The sequence below is a fragment of the Eulemur rufifrons genome, chromosome 20, assembly GCF_041146395.1.
Source record: "Eulemur rufifrons isolate Redbay chromosome 20, OSU_ERuf_1, whole genome shotgun sequence".
NCBI classification, from domain to species: domain Eukaryota; kingdom Metazoa; phylum Chordata; class Mammalia; order Primates; family Lemuridae; genus Eulemur; species Eulemur rufifrons.
The window spans coordinates 22523739-22543457 of record NC_091002.1 but is presented as its reverse complement, the minus strand read 5'-3'; the positions used below and the strand labels follow the sequence as shown (position 1 = coordinate 22543457).

The 19719-nt window shown below is 34.7% G+C and overlaps 2 protein-coding genes across 8 annotated transcripts in view; both read right to left on the bottom strand.

Annotated features, from left to right (window-relative positions):
* The window catches only part of CPNE1 (copine 1), a 410662-nt gene that overhangs the window by 64531 nt on the left and 326412 nt on the right, over positions 1-19719 (bottom strand). The window lies entirely within an intron of this gene.
* Positions 1-19719, bottom strand: part of RBM39 (RNA binding motif protein 39) — a 31009-nt gene that overhangs the window by 5392 nt on the left and 5898 nt on the right. For 2 of the 7 annotated variants that reach the window (XM_069496363.1, XM_069496366.1), the window contains 10 exons: positions 18149-18340; positions 15583-15648; positions 15433-15486; positions 13472-13589; positions 12897-13049; positions 9351-9488; positions 7868-7933; positions 5834-6038; positions 5001-5078; positions 1006-1056 (listed from right to left, as the gene is read on the bottom strand). In XM_069496363.1, coding sequence (XP_069352464.1) covers positions 1006-1056; positions 5001-5078; positions 5834-6038; positions 7868-7933; positions 9351-9488; positions 12897-13049; positions 13472-13589; positions 15433-15486; positions 15583-15648; positions 18149-18340 — 1121 coding nt within the window. Of the gene's footprint in view, positions 1-1005; positions 1057-5000; positions 5079-5833; positions 6039-7867; positions 7934-9350; positions 9489-12896; positions 13050-13471; positions 13590-15432; positions 15487-15582; positions 15649-18148; positions 18344-19719 lie in introns of all 7 variants that reach the window. The other 5 variants (XM_069496361.1, XM_069496362.1, XM_069496364.1 and 2 more) reach the window with 5 other exon arrangements.

Here is a 19719-nt window from a genome sequence, read left to right as displayed (position 1 = left end):
GAAAACTCTATCGCAGGAAAAAAAACCCCCAAATGGAAGTATGCTTGGAAAAACTAAAAGGTCTTAAAAACAATTGAGGAAGACTCCATTTTCCCACTTTCTCAAATTTACTATAATTTTATACTATGAATACTAATATTAAGAAACTACTACAGAAACATTCCAGTTCAACCTAGATGAATGCAGAACAGACTCAACCTAATAGGAAAATCCTCCATTTCTTTTTAAAATCTGTGAATAAAAACAGCACTCAATACAACCATCTCATTTGCTGGAAACATTAAAATGTATATTTAAGTCTTGAATATTATGGAACATGACATACTGTTTTCATATACAGTGATTTCCATAAACAATTTTAAGCATATCTCTATAAATGGTGATACCAAACATGCACCACAGCAAAATGCTCTAACCTGTAAAGTGGTATATTTACTTAATAATTAAAAACAAGAAATCATAGCCTGCTTTAATAAATGCCTTCAATCTCTGAAATGTGCATGCAATTTCAGATAAACCTCTCACTGTTGGTATGGACTTATATAAATATATCACTGAAATCAGAATACTATTTCTTAACAAAGAAAAAGGTCAGCCCTGTACTGTGATTTCTAACCTTATGTTAAGTATACTCACTGATTCTATGTTCTGAAAAGACTAGTTTACTAAGATGACAATTAAGAAATATTTCCCAATTTCTACATAAAACTTATTTTAATCCTGACTTCTACATAAAACTTATAAACACTCAGAACACACAAATGAGTATGAACCAAATACATGCTGAAAATTTTAAGCACACACAAAAAAAAGCATGCGCATTTGCATTTTTGGGGGACACTGATGGTTTGGGTTAGGTCTTAAGAAATACAGATCACTATATATATATACTATTATGTGCTATTCTGTAAAACTGAGTCCAAATTACTATAACAAATGACAACTATGTCTTAGTACATTTAATTCTATTTCAAAGACAAAAAATGAATAAACAGTTCAACTCACCTTCAGTCTGTTGGGAAAGTCTTGTTTGCAAATCTATAACAAAAGAGAATTCTACAGCTCAGTGCAGGAACAATGAAGAGCCTCAACTAACAGGGTAAATGTCAGGAAAGCATTAATAAAAGAGGACTACAGCAGCAGGGTTTATTCAAATGAACTTAGTAAAACCTGGCAGCAAAACCTCCTTCCCCATTCCTCATTGACAAGGCTTTGGGGCCTTTTCCCCTCGTAACCTAGGAAACTTCCGTATGCCTCTCTCTTCCTATTCCTACTGCTCTTTTACATCTCAAGTGCATTCCACTATACTTCTCTTCACTTGGGAATAATGGGAAATGGGGAAAGGGGCGCACACCGGTCAGAAAATGTGTGAAAAACCCTGATCTTGAGAATTCAATTCCAAGTACTTGGGAAATTCAAGTATTTATTTTATCATAAATAGTGGTGGTAAGCATTTAATACTTTAAGGTATTTATACAATTATAAGATTGTAAGCATTACACATCAAAAGGCTGTTAAGCATGTTCAATTATTTCCCAATGTGGGAGGAATATCACCATTGGGAAAGACACCATTCCAACAATATGTATATATTATTTTTTAAAGGGCTTTTGAGATTTAACTAGTCAAGTCCAGCCCAAAAGGACGATTTGACTAAGGCTATAGTTTCCTGACCTAGTCTGAAATTTTAGTGAGGCAGGAATAAAGTCTATCAGGTTGTCCAATAATCTTATGAATTCCAAGAGAAATATAAATATCTAGTCAGTATTAAAAATAAACATGGATTTTAACCAATATATTTTCTTCATACAATCATTAGCATTTGTACAGCGAAAGGCATCTGAAAAGAAAGCTGCCAGGGAGAGAAACAGCAGCCAAGTCTGACTACTAAAAAATTGCCACAGTGTTGTAAAAGCTATCTTGACATTATAGAAATGGAGAACATAAAATTGTTTGGATTCAGTAACCTAATTTTCATTAAAACATGAAAGACACTTTATTACCATATGGATTTTACTGGAGATAGAAAATGATCATAAAACATGGGCAAAAATGTAAAGGGACCAGCAGCCCAAGTTATATTGGATATACTACCTGGGTCCTAGGTGTACAAAAATGGCATCTCAGGGATCTGAGGAAATATAACTGGTGTATACTGAAGGAACTTTAAGATACGACCATAGGAACACTGTCAATAAACTTTAAATTATTTTTGTCATTTTTTTCCTAAAATGGGAAAAAAATGTATGGGTATCAGAAATCCATGCTATTTTAAATATATATAAATCTCAATCCAAATTCCAAAAATGACTTTTCAGGTTGTTGGAAGAAAGCATGGGTTTCATGAAAAGATAAGGACTCTAACCTATCTTACAAAAGGCCTGTTAAACTGGCAGAATAATAAAATGTGGATACAGTGATGACCCACCCTTGGTTTCAAACAAGAGCTTTAAAAGATTTAAGGGACAAGAGCCTACAAAACGGTGAACACTCAGCAATATAAGGTTTTAATGATGACCACCTGGAGGAAAAGCATCCAGTTACATAAATATTTACCTAAAAACTGAGTGTTGGTTAATAATGTAGTAGTAATTTATGGGAAGTCTAAGAAAACAGAATCAATCTTTAAAATCATGAACTAAATAAACAACACTAAAGGGAATATATAACAAAGTACAGATATTACAGAGTGGGGACTACTGTCAGCAACCCATAAGGAGCTTTAAAATTCTAGTTAACCACAATCAGACAACCTTGTTATACATTACACAGTGAGAACCCAGACAGGTGCACAGTCATACAACACAGGGGAAATAACGGCGGATGATTGTAATAATGTTTAACAGTGAAAATCTTAAGCTAAATATATAGTTTACTAAGAGCAACGTATCTGACATAGTATCCACCCTGTAACACTGCTACTTTAGAAATGAGTCCTATACAATTTATCAATTCCCTGAAGGCAGGGAAGAAATCATTTTCACCAGCCTCTCTAGAAGAATACCTAGAATATGGATAAAAACACTTCCTAAATGATCAAAGAACAAGCGAAACAACAAGAAACAACACAGGGAAACGGTTTCCAGACAAAATAAATTTGGCTAGGCACGGTGGCTCAAGCCTGTAATCCTAGCACTCTGGGAGGCTGAGGCAGGAAGATCGCTTGAGGTCAGGAGTTCAAGACCAGCCTGATCAAGAGCGAGACCCCGTCCCTACTAAAAAATAGAAGGAAATTAACTGGACAACTAAAAATATAGAGAAAAAATTAGGTGGACATGGTGGCACATGCCTATGGTCCCAGCTACTCGAGAGGCTGAGGCAGTAGAATTGCTGGAGCCCAAGAATTTGAGGTTGCTGTGAGCTAGGCTGACCCCACGGCACTCTAGCCTGGGCAAGAGTGAGACTCTGTCTCAAAAAACCAACCAACCAACCCCAAGTTATATTTCTGGAAGTAAAGAGTTTAGTATCTTTCATTACAAGTGGCATTTTATGATTGTTTATTCACTGTAAAGAACTAAATGGCTTGTGGCTAGGCACAGTGGCTCACATCTATAATCTCAGCACTTTGGGAAAGACAGGGCAGAAGGACTGCTTGAGGTCGTTAGTTCAAGACCAGCTCAAGCAACTTAGTAAGACTCGTCTCTACAAAAAATAAGAAAAAATAGCCAGGCATAGTTAGTCCCAGATACTTGCGAGGCTGAGGCAGGAGCCCAGGAATTGGGAAGTTGTAGTGCAGTGAGCTGTTAATTATAATGATACCACTGCACTCTATGCCAGGAAACAAAGCAAGACTCTGTCTTATTTAAGAGAGAAAGAGAGAGAGAGAATTGAATAGCTAATATTTTGTTTTCATTTTGGAGACAGGGTTCCTGGAGATATCTGCGAATTATCAAATGATTGTTAAATACAGAAAAAATGCCTCAATGGTTATGCCTTTTCTTCTAATAAGGATACACTTACACACATGTGAGGAACTCTAAAAAGAAACTATGTATCCGGTTTCAAAATAAGTCATCCAATCTGACAGAAAGACAAAACCAAAGGCAGGTTTTCTAAAGATACACACTTTTGGACATTCACTTAAAGAGGAACCACAAAAGACCTCTTTCTCTTAATAATAAAGAATACAGAAAGAAAAATGATCCTCTCCTATAATTAAATTAATTAATGAGCTTTCAATCTAAAAGATCATGAAGCAACCACACAGACCTTTTTGTATATTCAGATGCAGTACCCTGGTCTTACATATTTTATGTTCTCAGAGTATCACCTTTGTCCGTAAGATCAAAGGACCAATTTGAAATAGAAATTTCCATACTTTCTTGGGATAAGAATTTTCTATCATCCAAGGTGCAAAATACAAATGGCCCTCTTATATGTTCTAAAAGCATATTTTTTGACATTTCAATATTAAATCCTATTCTATCATAGATCTGGGTCAAGGTCTATAAAAGCAAGTTGCAAGTAATCAAATTAATCCATAAAAAGGGAAAAGCAATGTTTTATAAATTGAACCCCTTATTATCATAGTATTAAATTGTCAATTCTGCCCAGTTTTCAGCCCCCTCCAAGAACTTCATTCCCTACCTCATAATCTCAAAACTGTATATTCTATTTAGGAAAGCAGCTTTCTCTATACTCTTGCTACGATAGTTTTAAATAAAGCTTCATTAAAGAAAACACTTTTTGTACTGAAAAAATACAAACCCTGTGTTGTTCAATAAAAGTGATATATTTAAAAATATCTAAACTTACATCAATTTCAACTACAAATTGGAGTTCAGGGTTCAAAAATATCCTGATAGCTTATTCTGGGTAGTGGATAATACCATCCTATATCTCTACTTCCTTATATGAATTGTAGAAAGGTACAGGCCATATATATATAAAGTACTTGATGAATTGAATTCTCAGTAAGTCCTTTTGAATGCAAAAATTTGGCAAATTTCGAATTAGATGAAAAAACAATGATTTCAAATTAGAAAAGATTCAATTCCTACCTGCCACAGCACCAAATGCCAAAGAGCCACTCATTTGCAGAGCCTGCTGTGCTGCTGGTGGAATCTGTAAACCTGTACCTGTAAAAGAATAGGTCTTGAATATTCCTTACTGTGTTAAGGAGCAGAGAAACCAAGTTTTCTGGGGCTTATACTAACTGCAATCATCTCACTAAAAGAAATTACAAGGACAACTGTAATATTATAAAAGCTGAAACTAAATTTATTAAGAATGAGAATATAGGCCGGGCGCGGTGACTCACGCCTGTAATCCTAGCACTCTGGGAGGCCGAGGCGGGTGGATCGCTCAAAGGTCAGGAGTTCGAGACCAGCCTGAGCAAGAGCGAGACCCCGTCTCTACTAAAAATAGAAAGAAATTATCTGGCCAACTAAAATATATATATAGAAAAAATTAGCCGGGCATGGTGGCGCATGCCTGTAGTCCCAGCTACTCGGGAGGCTGAGGCAGTAGGATCGTGTAAGCCCAGGAGTTTGAGGTTGCTGTGAGCTAGGCTGACGCCACGGCACTCACTCTAGCCCGGGCAACAGAGCGAGACTCTGTCTCAAAAAAAAAAAAAAAAAAAAAAAGAATGAGAATATAAACATAAAGCAAAAGGAAAACTGTAACTTATGCTTTGGTACTCAAAACAAATAATACAGATTCCATTAAAACTTTAATGCAAGGCACTTCATCTATGAAAGTACATATGCTGCCTAAGAATAATGCCAACTCCCAAATAAGATAAAATTTTTTCAATTTCTTAGTTTGCGTGGATACCTTTCTTTTTCACCACTACACACATAATATATCATTCACAACACTAGGAAAAACTTACCCTCTGCAAGTCTTGCCATTAATTGGAGACGACCAGTTGTTCCCAAGTCAATTCCAGTCCTTTCCAGTTCATCACTATCCAAAAATGAACTAGCACTGGAAGCATCCGTACGTTCAGTAACATGACCAACTTTCATTGGCCTTCCCGCTAGTTCAAATCCATTAAGTTGTTCCAAAGCCTTTTTGGCACATTCCGAGTCTGAAAACTATGTAATGGGGTAGGAGGAGAGTACAGTATATTTGTTTATTTGTATACACAAACAAAACAAAAAAATACTGACATGTTAAATCTCGTATTGAGTGAATGAAAGAAATTTCAAGCCATAATTACAAACAAAACCTACATGAGAACATTAGCTCATGCAAATTAGATTTGTTGGTGTGGTACTTTAAATGAAAGAAAGAGACTGGCAAGGTGATCGATCTGTGCCTATAATCCCAGCTACAGAGAAGGCCAGGAGTTCAAGACCAGCCTGACCAACATGTATGAAAAATAAAATCAGCTGGGCAAAGTGGCCTGCGCCTGTAGTCCTAGCTACTCAGGAGGGTGAGCCATGAGGATCACTTCAGCCCAGGAGTTTGGGGCTGCTGCAGTGGGCAGTGACTGTGCTACTGTATTCCAGCATGGGTGACAGAGACAGATCTTGTCACTAAAAAAAACCAAACTTTTTAAATTTTAGGATGTAGAGATAAAACTCTAATCCAGACTACTCTTGTTTTAATTTGATTGGGAAAAAACCCATTCCATTGCTTAACCTGGCACACTGTTTAAAAATAATTTTCTTTTACTGAACTAGGAACTGGAAGACAGTAGTTATAAAACATAAAACTAACACAATATATAGCTTTCTGTAATACAGAGCACTATGTCAACAGTAGACAGCTCATCATTCTTTCAGTAAAATTTACCTCATCTCCTAGTAAAATCAAAATTACCAAATAGAAATAAAATAAATATTGGTGAGTTATGTTTAAAAATAAGTTTTCTCTTTCACCAGTATGCTGAGGTAGATAAAAGCCCATGAACAGTAACAGTTTCTATCAACACATCAATCAGTTTCCATTTCATTGAAATATGCATATGAGACACCTATAATTTCCTCAAGGAGACGTGTATTTTAAACTAAAAATGTTTCCAGGACCTCTAAAGTTTGTTAAGTATAACACAAGACCACACATTTGAAAAAATGTTATCATGTATTTGGATAGCATCATGAAGTAAGACTTAAAAGTACAGGCACATGAATTCACAATTATTCCAGTTGCAAATTATAACCCTGTTTGGACTAGGCTACCACCATGAGCCACACACACTTTTTTATTTTTTTTTTTTTGGTCAAGACAAAGTCCCGTTCTGTTGTCCAGGCTGGAGTGAAGTGGCATGTGGCATGATCATAGCTCACTGTAACCTCACTCCTGGTCAAATAAGTTTCTTGCCTTAGCCCCCAAGTAGCTAGCTAGTACTACAGGTGCATGTCACCAAACCCAGCCAATTTTTTAATTCTTCGTAGAGACAGGGTCTTGCTATGTTGCCCAGGCTAGACTTAAACTCATGGCCTCAAGTGGTCCTCCTGCCTCTGCCTCCCAAAGTGTTGGGATTACAGGTATGAGCCACCATGCTGGACAACAAACACTTTTAATAAGACAATCCTGGTCTTGGTTGTGAGGTATACACATATAAAATGATTTTAACAAACACAGAACCCCAAAAGACCTTCATTTAGTAAGAAGGTGTCATATTAAGTTAGAGATGAACATAAAACTAATTATATTAATATGAAGAGCTGCCTAATCAAAATGGCCATATATAAACATTAAATATAATACAGGACACCAAGAACATAGTCTAATAAATTCTCAGATTTGGTAGACACATACTGCTTACTAAAAAATAGCTACACTCTGCAAGCTAATTTAAAGTACTTGAAAATATTAACCATGCCTCCCTTTCCCCACAATCAGTAACCAATATAGATTTACTATGCTCTTTAGATCAAAAAAATTTTAAGTCATGTTAATCATGGCAATTACTTACTGTAATAAACCCATATCCTTTAGATCGACCTGTTTCACTGTCCATCATAAGCTGGATACTTTCAATCTAAAATTGAAAAGCATCATTATTATAAGTCAAAAAGATGGGGCAACAGTATTTTTTATTACTTGAGATATAGTTCTGAAAATCTCCACCCCGTGAAAAAAAAATTAAACATTTATTACACCCCTCATTCCAAAAAAATCTTCTAAAGGTCTAGAAATTTCCCAAACAAGAAGTTATGTATACACCAGGAAACAGGAAAAAAACTATGATTTTGAACTAAGATTATCTTTTACCTCAAAAACAAACTACTGAAAACCAGAAGTCCTCTGTAACATACTATCTCGGGTTAGAATCACCACCAACACATTTCTTCTGCATTGTACTAAAAACACCAAACATTAATTCTTAACTATACCAGACACAGTAAACTGTAAAAAATGTTGAAATAACTAAAAACAGCATTGGGTGTAGTGATGATTGCAAAACTCTATGAATATACTAAATTGTTAACTTTTAATGGGTGATTTCTGTGGTTTGTAAATTATATCATAAAGTTCCAATTAAGCTGTCCACAGAGAGAAAGCATGAAAAATTGAAACACCCATATATATTGTATTTCATTTTGGCTTATTCATGTAGTGATTGTGCAACCTGAACACAATTATGATTTGTGCACTGATTGAATATGTCCAATAAATAAAACACTCACAATCCTAGCATCCTAACTTGTATGTTACTAACACTTAAGCAGTTTCATAAACTGGTTGATGGGGGTGGTGGATGATGAGAAATTACTTAATGGGTACAATGTATGTTATTTGCATGATGGATATACTAAAAGCCCTGAAGATAACAAAATTACAACTGTACCCAATAAATTTGTACAAATGAAACTTAAAAAAAAATAAAAGGGTTGAGTGGGATGGTGAAAAAATATTATAAGAAACATATTCAAGGGCAATTTGTAAACTAGAGGTGGCTAAGGTACAGCAAGAACCAAGATTTATGTCCACACAATCTTTTCAATCAGAGTGCAGCCTACTGTTAATTATTTATTCTAAAATAAAACATCTAAAGTAAGCACTCATATAGAAACCATTTTAATTATTTAATTAAAAAAATTAAGAATTAAGAAAAGCATCTCTACATACCCGTAAAATGTAAGAAAAAAAAGCTTCCAATAAGCCCAATGAAATTCTTGCTCCAAATGTACAGTACACTATTTTTTACCAATGTTCATTTTTAAAATGATTCTAATATCCATAATGTATTTCACTGCTGCATTATACATAACATTAACTGACTACCTTCAAATACCTTCTATCGGGTGACCTATTGAGTTGTCACAAAAATCTCACAGAACCAAAACCTCCCATCTTAATATTTATCTTTTAATAGAAAACAAACACATATACAGAAATCATTAAGCAATTATAGTCAAACAACCTACTAAAGATCCAGAAGAACTTGGGCTTACCCTTCCAAAAGGCTCAAAGATCCCCCGAAGCATATCTTCAGTTATGTTAAAGTGTAACGAGCCCACATAAAGCCTCATAGGTCCTGCACTTCCCTTCTGTAAATTGTTTGCCATTGCTGCGGCTCTGTTTTTTTCTGCCTGCAAGATAAAACAAGATGCACATCACACAACACTAATACAAATTCAGTTTAAACAGACTAAACCCCATTGACAACTTAGATCTGCTTAATGACAACTGATGTCAAAAATTTGAGAGATGAAAATATTACGTTAAGTTAATAACTCAGCCACTAAAAGGATAAGTACTGTATGGATACACTAACATGAGGCATCTAGAATTGGCAAATGCATAGAGACAGGAGGTAGATTAGAGCTTACCGAGGACCAGGGTCAAAAGGAGAATTATGGTTATCTCTATGATAATGAGAATTTTTAGAGATGGATAGTGTGATGATTGTACAACACTGTGAATGTAATTAATGCAACTGATATGTATACTTAAAAATGGTTAAAATGACCAATTTTATGTTATATATATTTCACAATAATAAAATCAATTTTAGAATGGTATTTCATTTTTTGGTTACTGGGTCTTGCTATGTTGTACAAGCTGGCTAATATTTTTGTTTTGTGTGTGTAGGGGGCTGGGTCTCACTACGCTGTTCAGGCTAGTCTTGAACTCCTGGCCTTCCAAAGTGCTGAGCTTACCAGCTCAGCCTATGACATCAATCTTAGGATGCATTCTGATACCAGAGATATAAAATATGGAAAATGAGACTGCTTTTTGAAATTGTGAAACACATTCAGTATTTATTGAAGCTAACTTTTTTAAGACAGGGTCGTCTCTGTCACCCAGGCTAGAGTGCAGTGGTGTCATCACAGCCCACTACAGTCTCAAACTCCTGGGCTGAGCTCAAGCAATCCTCCTGCCTCCGCCTCCCAAGTAGTTCCAAGTGTGCACCCCACACACCAGGCTGACTTTTTCCCTTTCTTTGTAGAAACAGGGTCCCACTATGTTGCTCAGGCTGGAAAACTAACATATCCTTGAGATCAGTATAATTTAAAGTATAGTACACCAACTGGCTATCATTCAAAAACTGTTGCCAGTTGGTGATGAAATAAGGGGAATATAGCAGAAAATAGATCAAACTGTATCATTAAACAAATCATTCAGTTCAGCTGACATTTTGTCCATAACCACGACATTCAGCCGGGCGCTGATGGCTCACAACTGTAATCCTAGCACTCTGGGAGGCCAAGGCGGGATGACTGATCAAGCTCAGGAGTTTGAGACCAGCCTGAGCAAGAGTGAGATCCTGTCTCTACCAAAAATAAAAAGAAATTAGCTGGACAACTAAAAATATATATAGAAAAAAGTAGCTGAGCATGGTGGCACATGCTTGTAGCCCCAGCTACTTGTGAGGCTGTGGCAGAAGGATTGCTTTAGACTGGGAGTTTGAGGTTGGTGTGAGCTAAGCTGATGCCATGGCACTCTAGCCTGGGCAACAGAGTGAGACTCTGCCTCAGAAAAAACAAAAACAGACATTCAACAAGGAAAGTAGTCAATTTACATTCTAACACAAGCTCATTGTCTTCTAATAAACTGGGGCACGTTGATTAATATTGCTCTACAAGAGGTTAATGTTACATGAATCAAAAACCTCATTTTGCAGCTTTCTCAGCCCTTAGTGTGGCAATCCACACCCACCTATTATTTTATTTGTCTTCCTTCACCCCAGGAAATGATTTCAGCAAAAAAGACTATTTTCCTTTCCAGTTTACATATAATCACATGATGCTCAATATTAATTACTTCTAAATGTAAAGTAGGACCTATTATCCTGTTTTAGAGATTACAGAAGTAAAGCTAGGACAGAATTTGGTAAAGGTTACATACAGCTTGGTTAGCAGTGAAACTGGAATTTCAAGTCATATCTGGTTGTAAAGCTTGTGTACTACTTTATAAAATTATATAAAAGAAGTATGATAAAGTAATCAGATTATTTAGAAGGTGTTAAAGAGTGTTTCAGCAGTTTGAGAAACCACCAATATGACTTTTGTACTTTGTATTGCTCAACATATTCTTTAAATACCGTGTTTGCCATTTTTTTAAAAAAAGGTTGTTAGTGACAGAAATCAGTAAGTTGTTTCTTAATACAGATAAGTACTGATCAAGAATCTTAAGGATATTTTCATATAATAGAATGATACACTCCAATTTCTCCATATCCAAAAGAACTGAAATATTAATGCTAATTTCATTTTCCCCAAAGACAATACTTAATAATTGTTGTATTATCAGCAAAGTGGAAGTAAATCATTTGGAAATCTTGAACAGAAAATATTCTCCAAATTAGATTGCAACATCTCACTTTCAAGAAACGATATAACAGGCTGGGCGCGGTGGCTCACGCCTGTAATCCTAGCACTCCGGGAGGCCGGGGCAGGTGGATCGCTCGAGGTTAGGAGTTCGAGACCAGCCTGAGCAAGAGCAAGACATCGTCTCTACTAAAAATAAAAAGAAATTATCTGGACAACTAAAAATATATATAGAAAAAATTAGCCGGGCGCATGCCTGTAGTCCCAGCTACTCAGGAGGCTGAGGCAGAAGGATTGCTTGAGCCCAGGAGTTTGAGGATGCTGTGAGCTAAGCTGACGCCACGGCACTCACTCTAGCCCAGGCAACAGAGAGAGACTCTGTCTCAAAAAAAAAAAAAAAAAAAAACCTGTTGATTATTCAAACTACTCTTAATACACAAAGTATTATATAATAAGCACATAGCAGGAAAATATTAATTTATTAAAAATGTGAAAATTATTCCATTTGCATGGAGAAAACTTTAATGTTTCTATTCTTACATATTTCTATACCTTACTAATAAAGCATTGCAAATCAATAAAATTCTAGACCAAGTTCAAGTCTTTTTCATGAAATAGATATTTATAACTATTTTCTTTTAATCTCCTAAAATGTTCTCCAGGATACCACATATTTTAATATAAACAACAAAATGGGCCGGGCGTGGTGGCTCACGCCTGTAATCCTAGCACTCTGGGAGGCCGAGGTGGGCGGATCGTTTGAACTCAGGAGTTCGCGACCAGCCTGAGCAAGAGCGAGACCCCATCTCTACTAAAAATAGAAAGAAATTATATGGACAGCTAAAAATATATATAGAAAAAATTAGCCGGGCATGGTGGTGCATGCCTGTAGTCCCAGCTACTCGGGAGGCTGAGACAGGAGGATCGCTCGAGCTCAGGAGTTTGAGGTTGCTGTGAGCTAGGCTGACGCCACGGCACTCACTCTAGCCTGAGCAACAGAGTGAGACTCTGTCTCAAAAAAAAAAAAAAAAAAAAAAAACAACAAAATGGTATTGAGGACATCATATATCAAAGTAATCAAGGCAAGGTAAAAAACAAACAAAAACGGTCCTAAGAACATCTGACTCAATGTAATGAGTGGTGATTAATGTACACAAAGCACAGGACAGTACAACCAAAAACCAGTCCAATCAATAAACAAATTCTTAACAGCAAGAAAAAAATTACCTGTGATGCCTGTACTATGATTGGCACTCCTAAAACTCGTTGGCCAGTCAAGCCTATTGCTAGAGGCACTGAGCTAACATCAACAAACTCCACATAAGCAATTCCTTTGGAACGTCTTGAATTTCTATCAGAAATCATCCTCACATCTCGAACCTAAAAAGAAAACACATACTTAACACAGAGTTCTATTTGTACAACCATCCATTGTAGCTATGTATATTTAATTATTTCAAAAAGAGACAAGAGGAAACATTAATGGTAGAGCGAAGGACAAAGCCATTTGAAAAAAAATCTTTTTACTGATTCACTTGACCAGCCTAAAAAAATTTTTAAATAAAAAAAGCAAATTTGTAGGACAATTTCTATGATCTCTATCTTCTCATAAATGTGGTTAACAATCAACTCTAACAGTATTAACTTCTAGATGATGCAAAATGGAAACATTATCACAAACTGTGCTAAATCAAAGATCTGGTGTATAGATGTCTTCTCATTTTTATCTACTACAGTAACAACTCCTAAAATGTTGTTTGCAATTTTCACCTTGTTGCCCTCCCCAATCAGGAAAAGATTACCTTTCCCACTGTAGAGAAAAACTCTTCCAGATCCCTTGGTCGAATTCTTGCTGCCAGCTGCATACAGAAAACTGTCCTTGCATCTCTTTCCTCAGGAGTTAGATTATCAATAGGCTCCCTAACAGGAGTAAATAATAAAGAATTAATTCTCTAACTTATTCTTTCAAAACAATTTTTAAACATTTTCAGTAAAATGAATATGTCAAAACTTTTAGTCTGTCACAATCCCAAAACCATTTTCAGTAACATCTAGTTATACAAAATATCCATAAAGCAATTGAATGTGACACAATTTCTCCAAAAGAAAAATAAAGTTTACTAAATGTTTCTTCTAATCACATCTTACACGGACTCAGGACAAAAGTCCATTGTCTCACAATCTCCAAAAGTTTAATTTATCTACATAAAGGGCCAATCAGAAGCCTGACCATTTAACAATAGTCATACAAAATATCCCCTGACCAATTACAAATGCCAGATTGGTCAAAAATTAGTTTAATGGATGCCTGCCCACAACAAGACCATAAAACCATAAAGTGAAATCAAGTTTGATAAGTATAAATGATAAATCTAAAAGTAAAACCCCAAATGATTCTCAAAATTCTATTTTACAAATTGATACAGACATATAGAAGAGTGAGATGGTTGCTTATTTCAATTACATCAGTCTTACTATGAATCCGCAAATTTAACATCTGAATTAATGTTTTTTGATGGTTAAAGAATACAGGGATACTAACCATAACCAAATAAAATATTTAAAACAGGTTATTTTTTAGGTGGGATTTAATTTATTTTTTAAAAGCCTAAAAGATAGGGTATGCTACTTATAAAACTTTCAGAGGTAACTTGAGTATTCAAACGGGAGAAAAATGAAAGAGCACATCAGATAAACTTTAATTTTCATTAATAAAAGCATCTATACTAGCATTATTTGTTTGAAAATATCACTTAGGTTAAGGTTTTAAGTTAATCCTTAACGATGTAAGACTAAACACTCTTGTTCTTTTTCTGAACGTTCTCAGGAAGTACTTTTGGGTACAGAATCACTCTACCTACAGTATTTTTTTTACAAAGGGAGCTTTTAAAATCAGTAAGATTTTCATCAAATCCTAAATTCTACAGTACAATTAGAATACATCAAATAATAGAACAAGCACAATGTTATAAGATGCCCTCTTTTAAGGGAAGCCAGAACTATGTGAGTAAAGAATAACACTACCATATGACAAAATATTCCTTGAACCAAAATGATAGACTCAACGGATACATCTTACAGTCTTTGTTAAATTTCTTTTAATTTGGGGGGTTTTACATTCATTTAGGAGTAAAATAATCCACAAAATATTCAAAAACCTAAGAGTAATATTAAAAGCAATTCCATTCAGTAAGACTTTTGAGATAAAATACATTTTCTCAGAAAGAGAGCCAAATGGTACTTATGATTGTTACAACTACTTTTCCACAAGGCTATTTCATGTAACTCATTATTTATTAATTCCAAAGGTAAATAAGTCAAGTCTATTTAAATTTTTCCATAGCTACTATGCTCCCAACACAAAAAAATGATAAATGTTTGACCTGGATATGCTAACTGCCCAGATTTGATCAACACATTACATATATACACGTATCAAAATATCACAAAGTACTCTATAAATATTTATAATTGGGCCAATCAGAAGTAATTTTAAAATAATTTTTAAAATTTACAAGATCACATGTATCATTAAAATGGTAAGTTTTGTACCTTTTTAAATTGTATGAAAATAAAATGAAAGCTACTGAAAACTCAGCAGAAATCCACATTCATTTGAAAGTAATAGTGCTGGCAAAAGGAAGCAAAGGATTTAATATGGTCCAAATTACTAAGTACCATTAAATTTAGCAGTAGCATTAGTTACAAAAGCTTTATAAAAGTTAAAAGCTTTAATGAATAAAAAATAGGGACAAACAGCTACCTCACAGGGCTCTTGTCTTTTCTGAATGGGCTTTTGCTTCGGGAACGCCGTCTGCTGCAAAGTTAAAAAGTTCCAGAAGTTATCCAAACATGTACATCACATTAGTTCCTTGAAAAACAATTTAAACAATTCAGAAGTATGTTTAAAAACCTTAATTTGATGCTATGAGGCAACCCAATCTTTCCTCGGATGGCACTGTTAAATTTTGGTCCGGAGCTAAAAAGGAAACACAAAATTACACTAGTTACAGGTTTAGGGTCTTGCTAAGATCGCATTCATGCGCTCTCCAGCAAGTTTAACATTGTTTAGGCTGCTTCTTTTCCACCTCAATTATGAAGAGGAAACAAAAGACTTAAATTTTCTTGAACTCTATCTCAGGCAAGCTGCCCTTATATTTTATCCATCCTGGACCACTGAGAGGTGCCAAGACCAAAGATTACAGCCTCAAAATTTTTAGATTCTGAAAACGCTCACACTCATTTGGTCCATAAATTTTTAAATTACATATTTATAAATTTCATAATTATAAATGAATTTCTCAGATGTAAAAAAACACACATATATATGAAAGTAAAAATAAATCCCTCTGAACTTCCCTCACACCAGCATCAACCATGGTTAACAACTTGGTGTGCATCTTTGCAGATCCTTTCTCGGGACTATATGTGTACATACACATGTATGTATACACTATTCATATGTCTTCTTGTTTGAAGGGCCTCTTTTAAAAAATAAAGGGAATCCTTTACATAGTCATGCAATTCAGATTTTTTTCCCATTTTACAATAATTCTTAGACTGCATGACAGCACATTTAGCACATTATACTTCAGTTCTTTGTGGCAAACTATTCCATAGTAAAGATGTGAAGGTTAATAATTCACCATTTATTCAGAAAAAATTTTTGAGGAATTGACATAATTAAAGGAGTGTTTTCAAACACCTATGTCATAATACCAGTAGTTTTGTTCCTTCTTAAAGACCAGGCTAACTTAAAGGGACCAGCCAATGTCCCTTAGTGCTCATCCTCCTACCCTATTCCTCAAGAAAAGCAAAATGAAATGAATGTCTAGTGGCCTGTGGATTAGTTTTTGTGGACACTATGCCTACCTACAACAGCCAAGCAGTTCCACACAAAACACTTTTATATTAAATCAGTCCTTTGTAATTCAGAGTAATAGTGTTAACAGAATATACATTTACTAGATAAATTAAAGTTCTCAAGTAAGTAACTATAACCTACTTTCTTTCTTCTTTAATTATAAAACAGTCTCAGTTACAGCTCTCTAGTTAAAAATCAACTGAAACCCAACACAAGAACTAAGTCATTTTTAAATAAAGTCAGACCAGTATCACAGGCAGACTTTAAGTATTCATCATGCGACAGAAATAATAATTCTGAATTTATTAAGGAAATCTCCCCTCCATTTAGTTCATCCTGATATAAAAAGATGGTTAGCATAATCCCATTTTAAGAATGCATTAAATCTTGATAAATTGGACAAAAGCAAATTTTCTAATACTGTACAGCATTCAGAATTAAAACAACATTGTGGTCCCATTTTCAGCTCTTAAAAAGTTTATAAAGTAAGCAGCTAGGAGGGACCTAGAAACCATGGAGTTCAGTTCTTTTTATTTTAAAGATAAAAGAGCCAGAATTAGAATTTACTAACTGCAAATGGCTTTGTATCATACCAGAGCACTTTATGAATACAAGTATTCTGAATGATTTAAATTATCTTCTCATTCATTACTCATTAATAGCTTATCTGCAAGTTGTTACCTCCTTCTTAAAAGAAAACAAAAGCTTAGAGTGTTAAGTAACTTGCCCAAGTGAAAGAACCAAGGCTATAATTCAGGTTTGTCTTTGAATTCCACCCTGAACCACTCAAATTTTAAAGTTAGAAGTGTTATTTTCAATATATCCCATGGAGTCTACAACAGTGTTCTTATTAAGAGGAAAGATTAGAAAGCATTAAAGGAATGCTAGATTCAATCCTTCCTTAAAATTGCAAGACAGTCTCTTCCTAAAGCCACTAATAGAGTTATTTAATGACTGATATTTGTTTCCAATTTAGTTAAATATGAACATCCAAATGTCTATAGTGACTTAATCCTCAAAGCACTTTTGTCTTAGAATATCTTTTTAAAGAACCTTAAATACAAATGTGTGATGAAGTCAAAACTTATCAAGGTGCATACACAACAAATTCACAAATGGTCTGTCATTTCAGCTGAAAACAGCCACACAGGTAAGGTTTTTTTACTTACTGTTTACTCACTATTAATTACACATTTGTAACTTAGTATTCATCTGAATTTTAAAACTTTAAGTAAATATTTATTTAGTAAGGAATATTGTAACAGCTCACACACATTGCTACTAAGCATTCTCAAGTTTTGGAAGTACCATATAGTCCTTTTTTCCAAGCACTCTGATGCTTTAGCCTCATTTGTATTGGCATACAATTAAAATACCTTTAGATAGGTTAACAAAAAAGAAGCTGTATGCCTAGTAAAACAAAAGTTTTACGTATTTGTGCACACATCATATTTTCACTTTGATAGCCTTCAGTGCCAATATATTTAACTTAGTAATACTTTTTAACCAATCTTTGAAAAATAAATTTTCACAATTCAAATCCCTCAAGTTAAATTACTAACTGAATACTCAGAACAACCCTCCAACAAAAATCATCGTAATTACAGTTACATACTATGGACTTCTGTAGCGGCCTCTGAACCTGCGATCTCGACTTCTTGAGCGGCTCCGTCTCCTTTCCTTGCTTCTACTTCTCTTCCTTTCACGGCTTTTGCTCTTTTTCCTTTCTCTATCTCTACTTCGTTTCCGTTCCTTACTTTTGCTTCTCTTTCGTTCATGACTACGACTTCTGCTTTTGCTTTTTTTCCTCCTGAGAAGAAAAAAATTCTCCATTATCTTGTTGGTTTAAGAACCGACCAAAACATAGTACCTTTAATCGTCAGAATTTTTCTTATCCGTTTGCAAATTTACTGTGTTATTTCTATCATACAATATGTAATCATACTTAAAGAAAAAAAATTCATAGGTATGGTAAACAACACCCCATCTTTGCCTTATATTACAGAAAATCAGCAGTCAAGAAACAACATCCTTTAGCAGGAACTGCAATGACCTCCTGAGAGTCAGCTATAGCTTTAACAAGGAACACGATTTGTTGACAAGTACAAATCAAAATGTGCACTTTTAAATAAAGTTTGACTATCATATAACAAGGCCAACAAACATTACTGTAACCCACAAGATACATTAGTAAATCAATGTTACAACAGAATATGTTCATGTTAAGTACTATTACGGATTCATGTATAAAATTCTCATCAAATACACTAATTTACCTTAAATAATTAAGTTTTGACCCAATTTACACATGGAAATCTACTTGCATAGGGCCACAAAGACTCCAACATTTTGGTTTTTGTGGGCAAAATTATAAGTAATGAAAAAGGATGCTAAGAATTAATGCAGCGAAATACATTTTGACACTCCTACACTTTAATGCGACCATTTCAAATACTTTCTATTTCAAGTTATAATGAATATACCAGAAAATGGAGTATGCCATTTTTAAGCCAGTTTATACAAGCCTTTGAGGTGCAATCAAAAACAAGGATCAACCTGAACTTCATAAATCTTTATAAAATCTCAAACTCTGAAAGGTAAAAAAGCCAGTCATTTCTTTCTGTTCATTTCTGTATTCCTTATGGTATACCACTCACTCATTTAATAATTAAATCTTACAATCTGTACCTCCATGTCATCACCCAAATTTTAGAGGTGCCTTCAGATATTTCAATATAAATTGAAAGACATTTCAAAATAAATTTATTCCACTAAAATGTGAATTTGTAGTGAATTAAAGATTAAACATTTTGACAACTCTACATCATTATTTGGAAATTTAATTAACTGTTTAGTCCTTATCAAAGCAATATTACAGCACAAGAGCAATTGATGTTTGCCTCAGAACCTGTAAGCAGGTCATCTTAGAGCGCATTGAAAATAGAAAATGAAGACACCCACCTTCTGGAATCTTGAAACCCACACTCCAATCACAAGGAGATGTAGAGCTTTCCAAGGAGGCAGAAACTTTGTCTAAAATTTCAAGATAATCCACCTGACTGTCAGAAATGTATATGCTAAGTAGCACATGACAGAAAATTAGGCTACACTCATTATTTATATAGAAGTCATCAAAGCAATGCCCAAAAGGGCAACAGATAACACTCCAAATTTATTGCCTGAAAA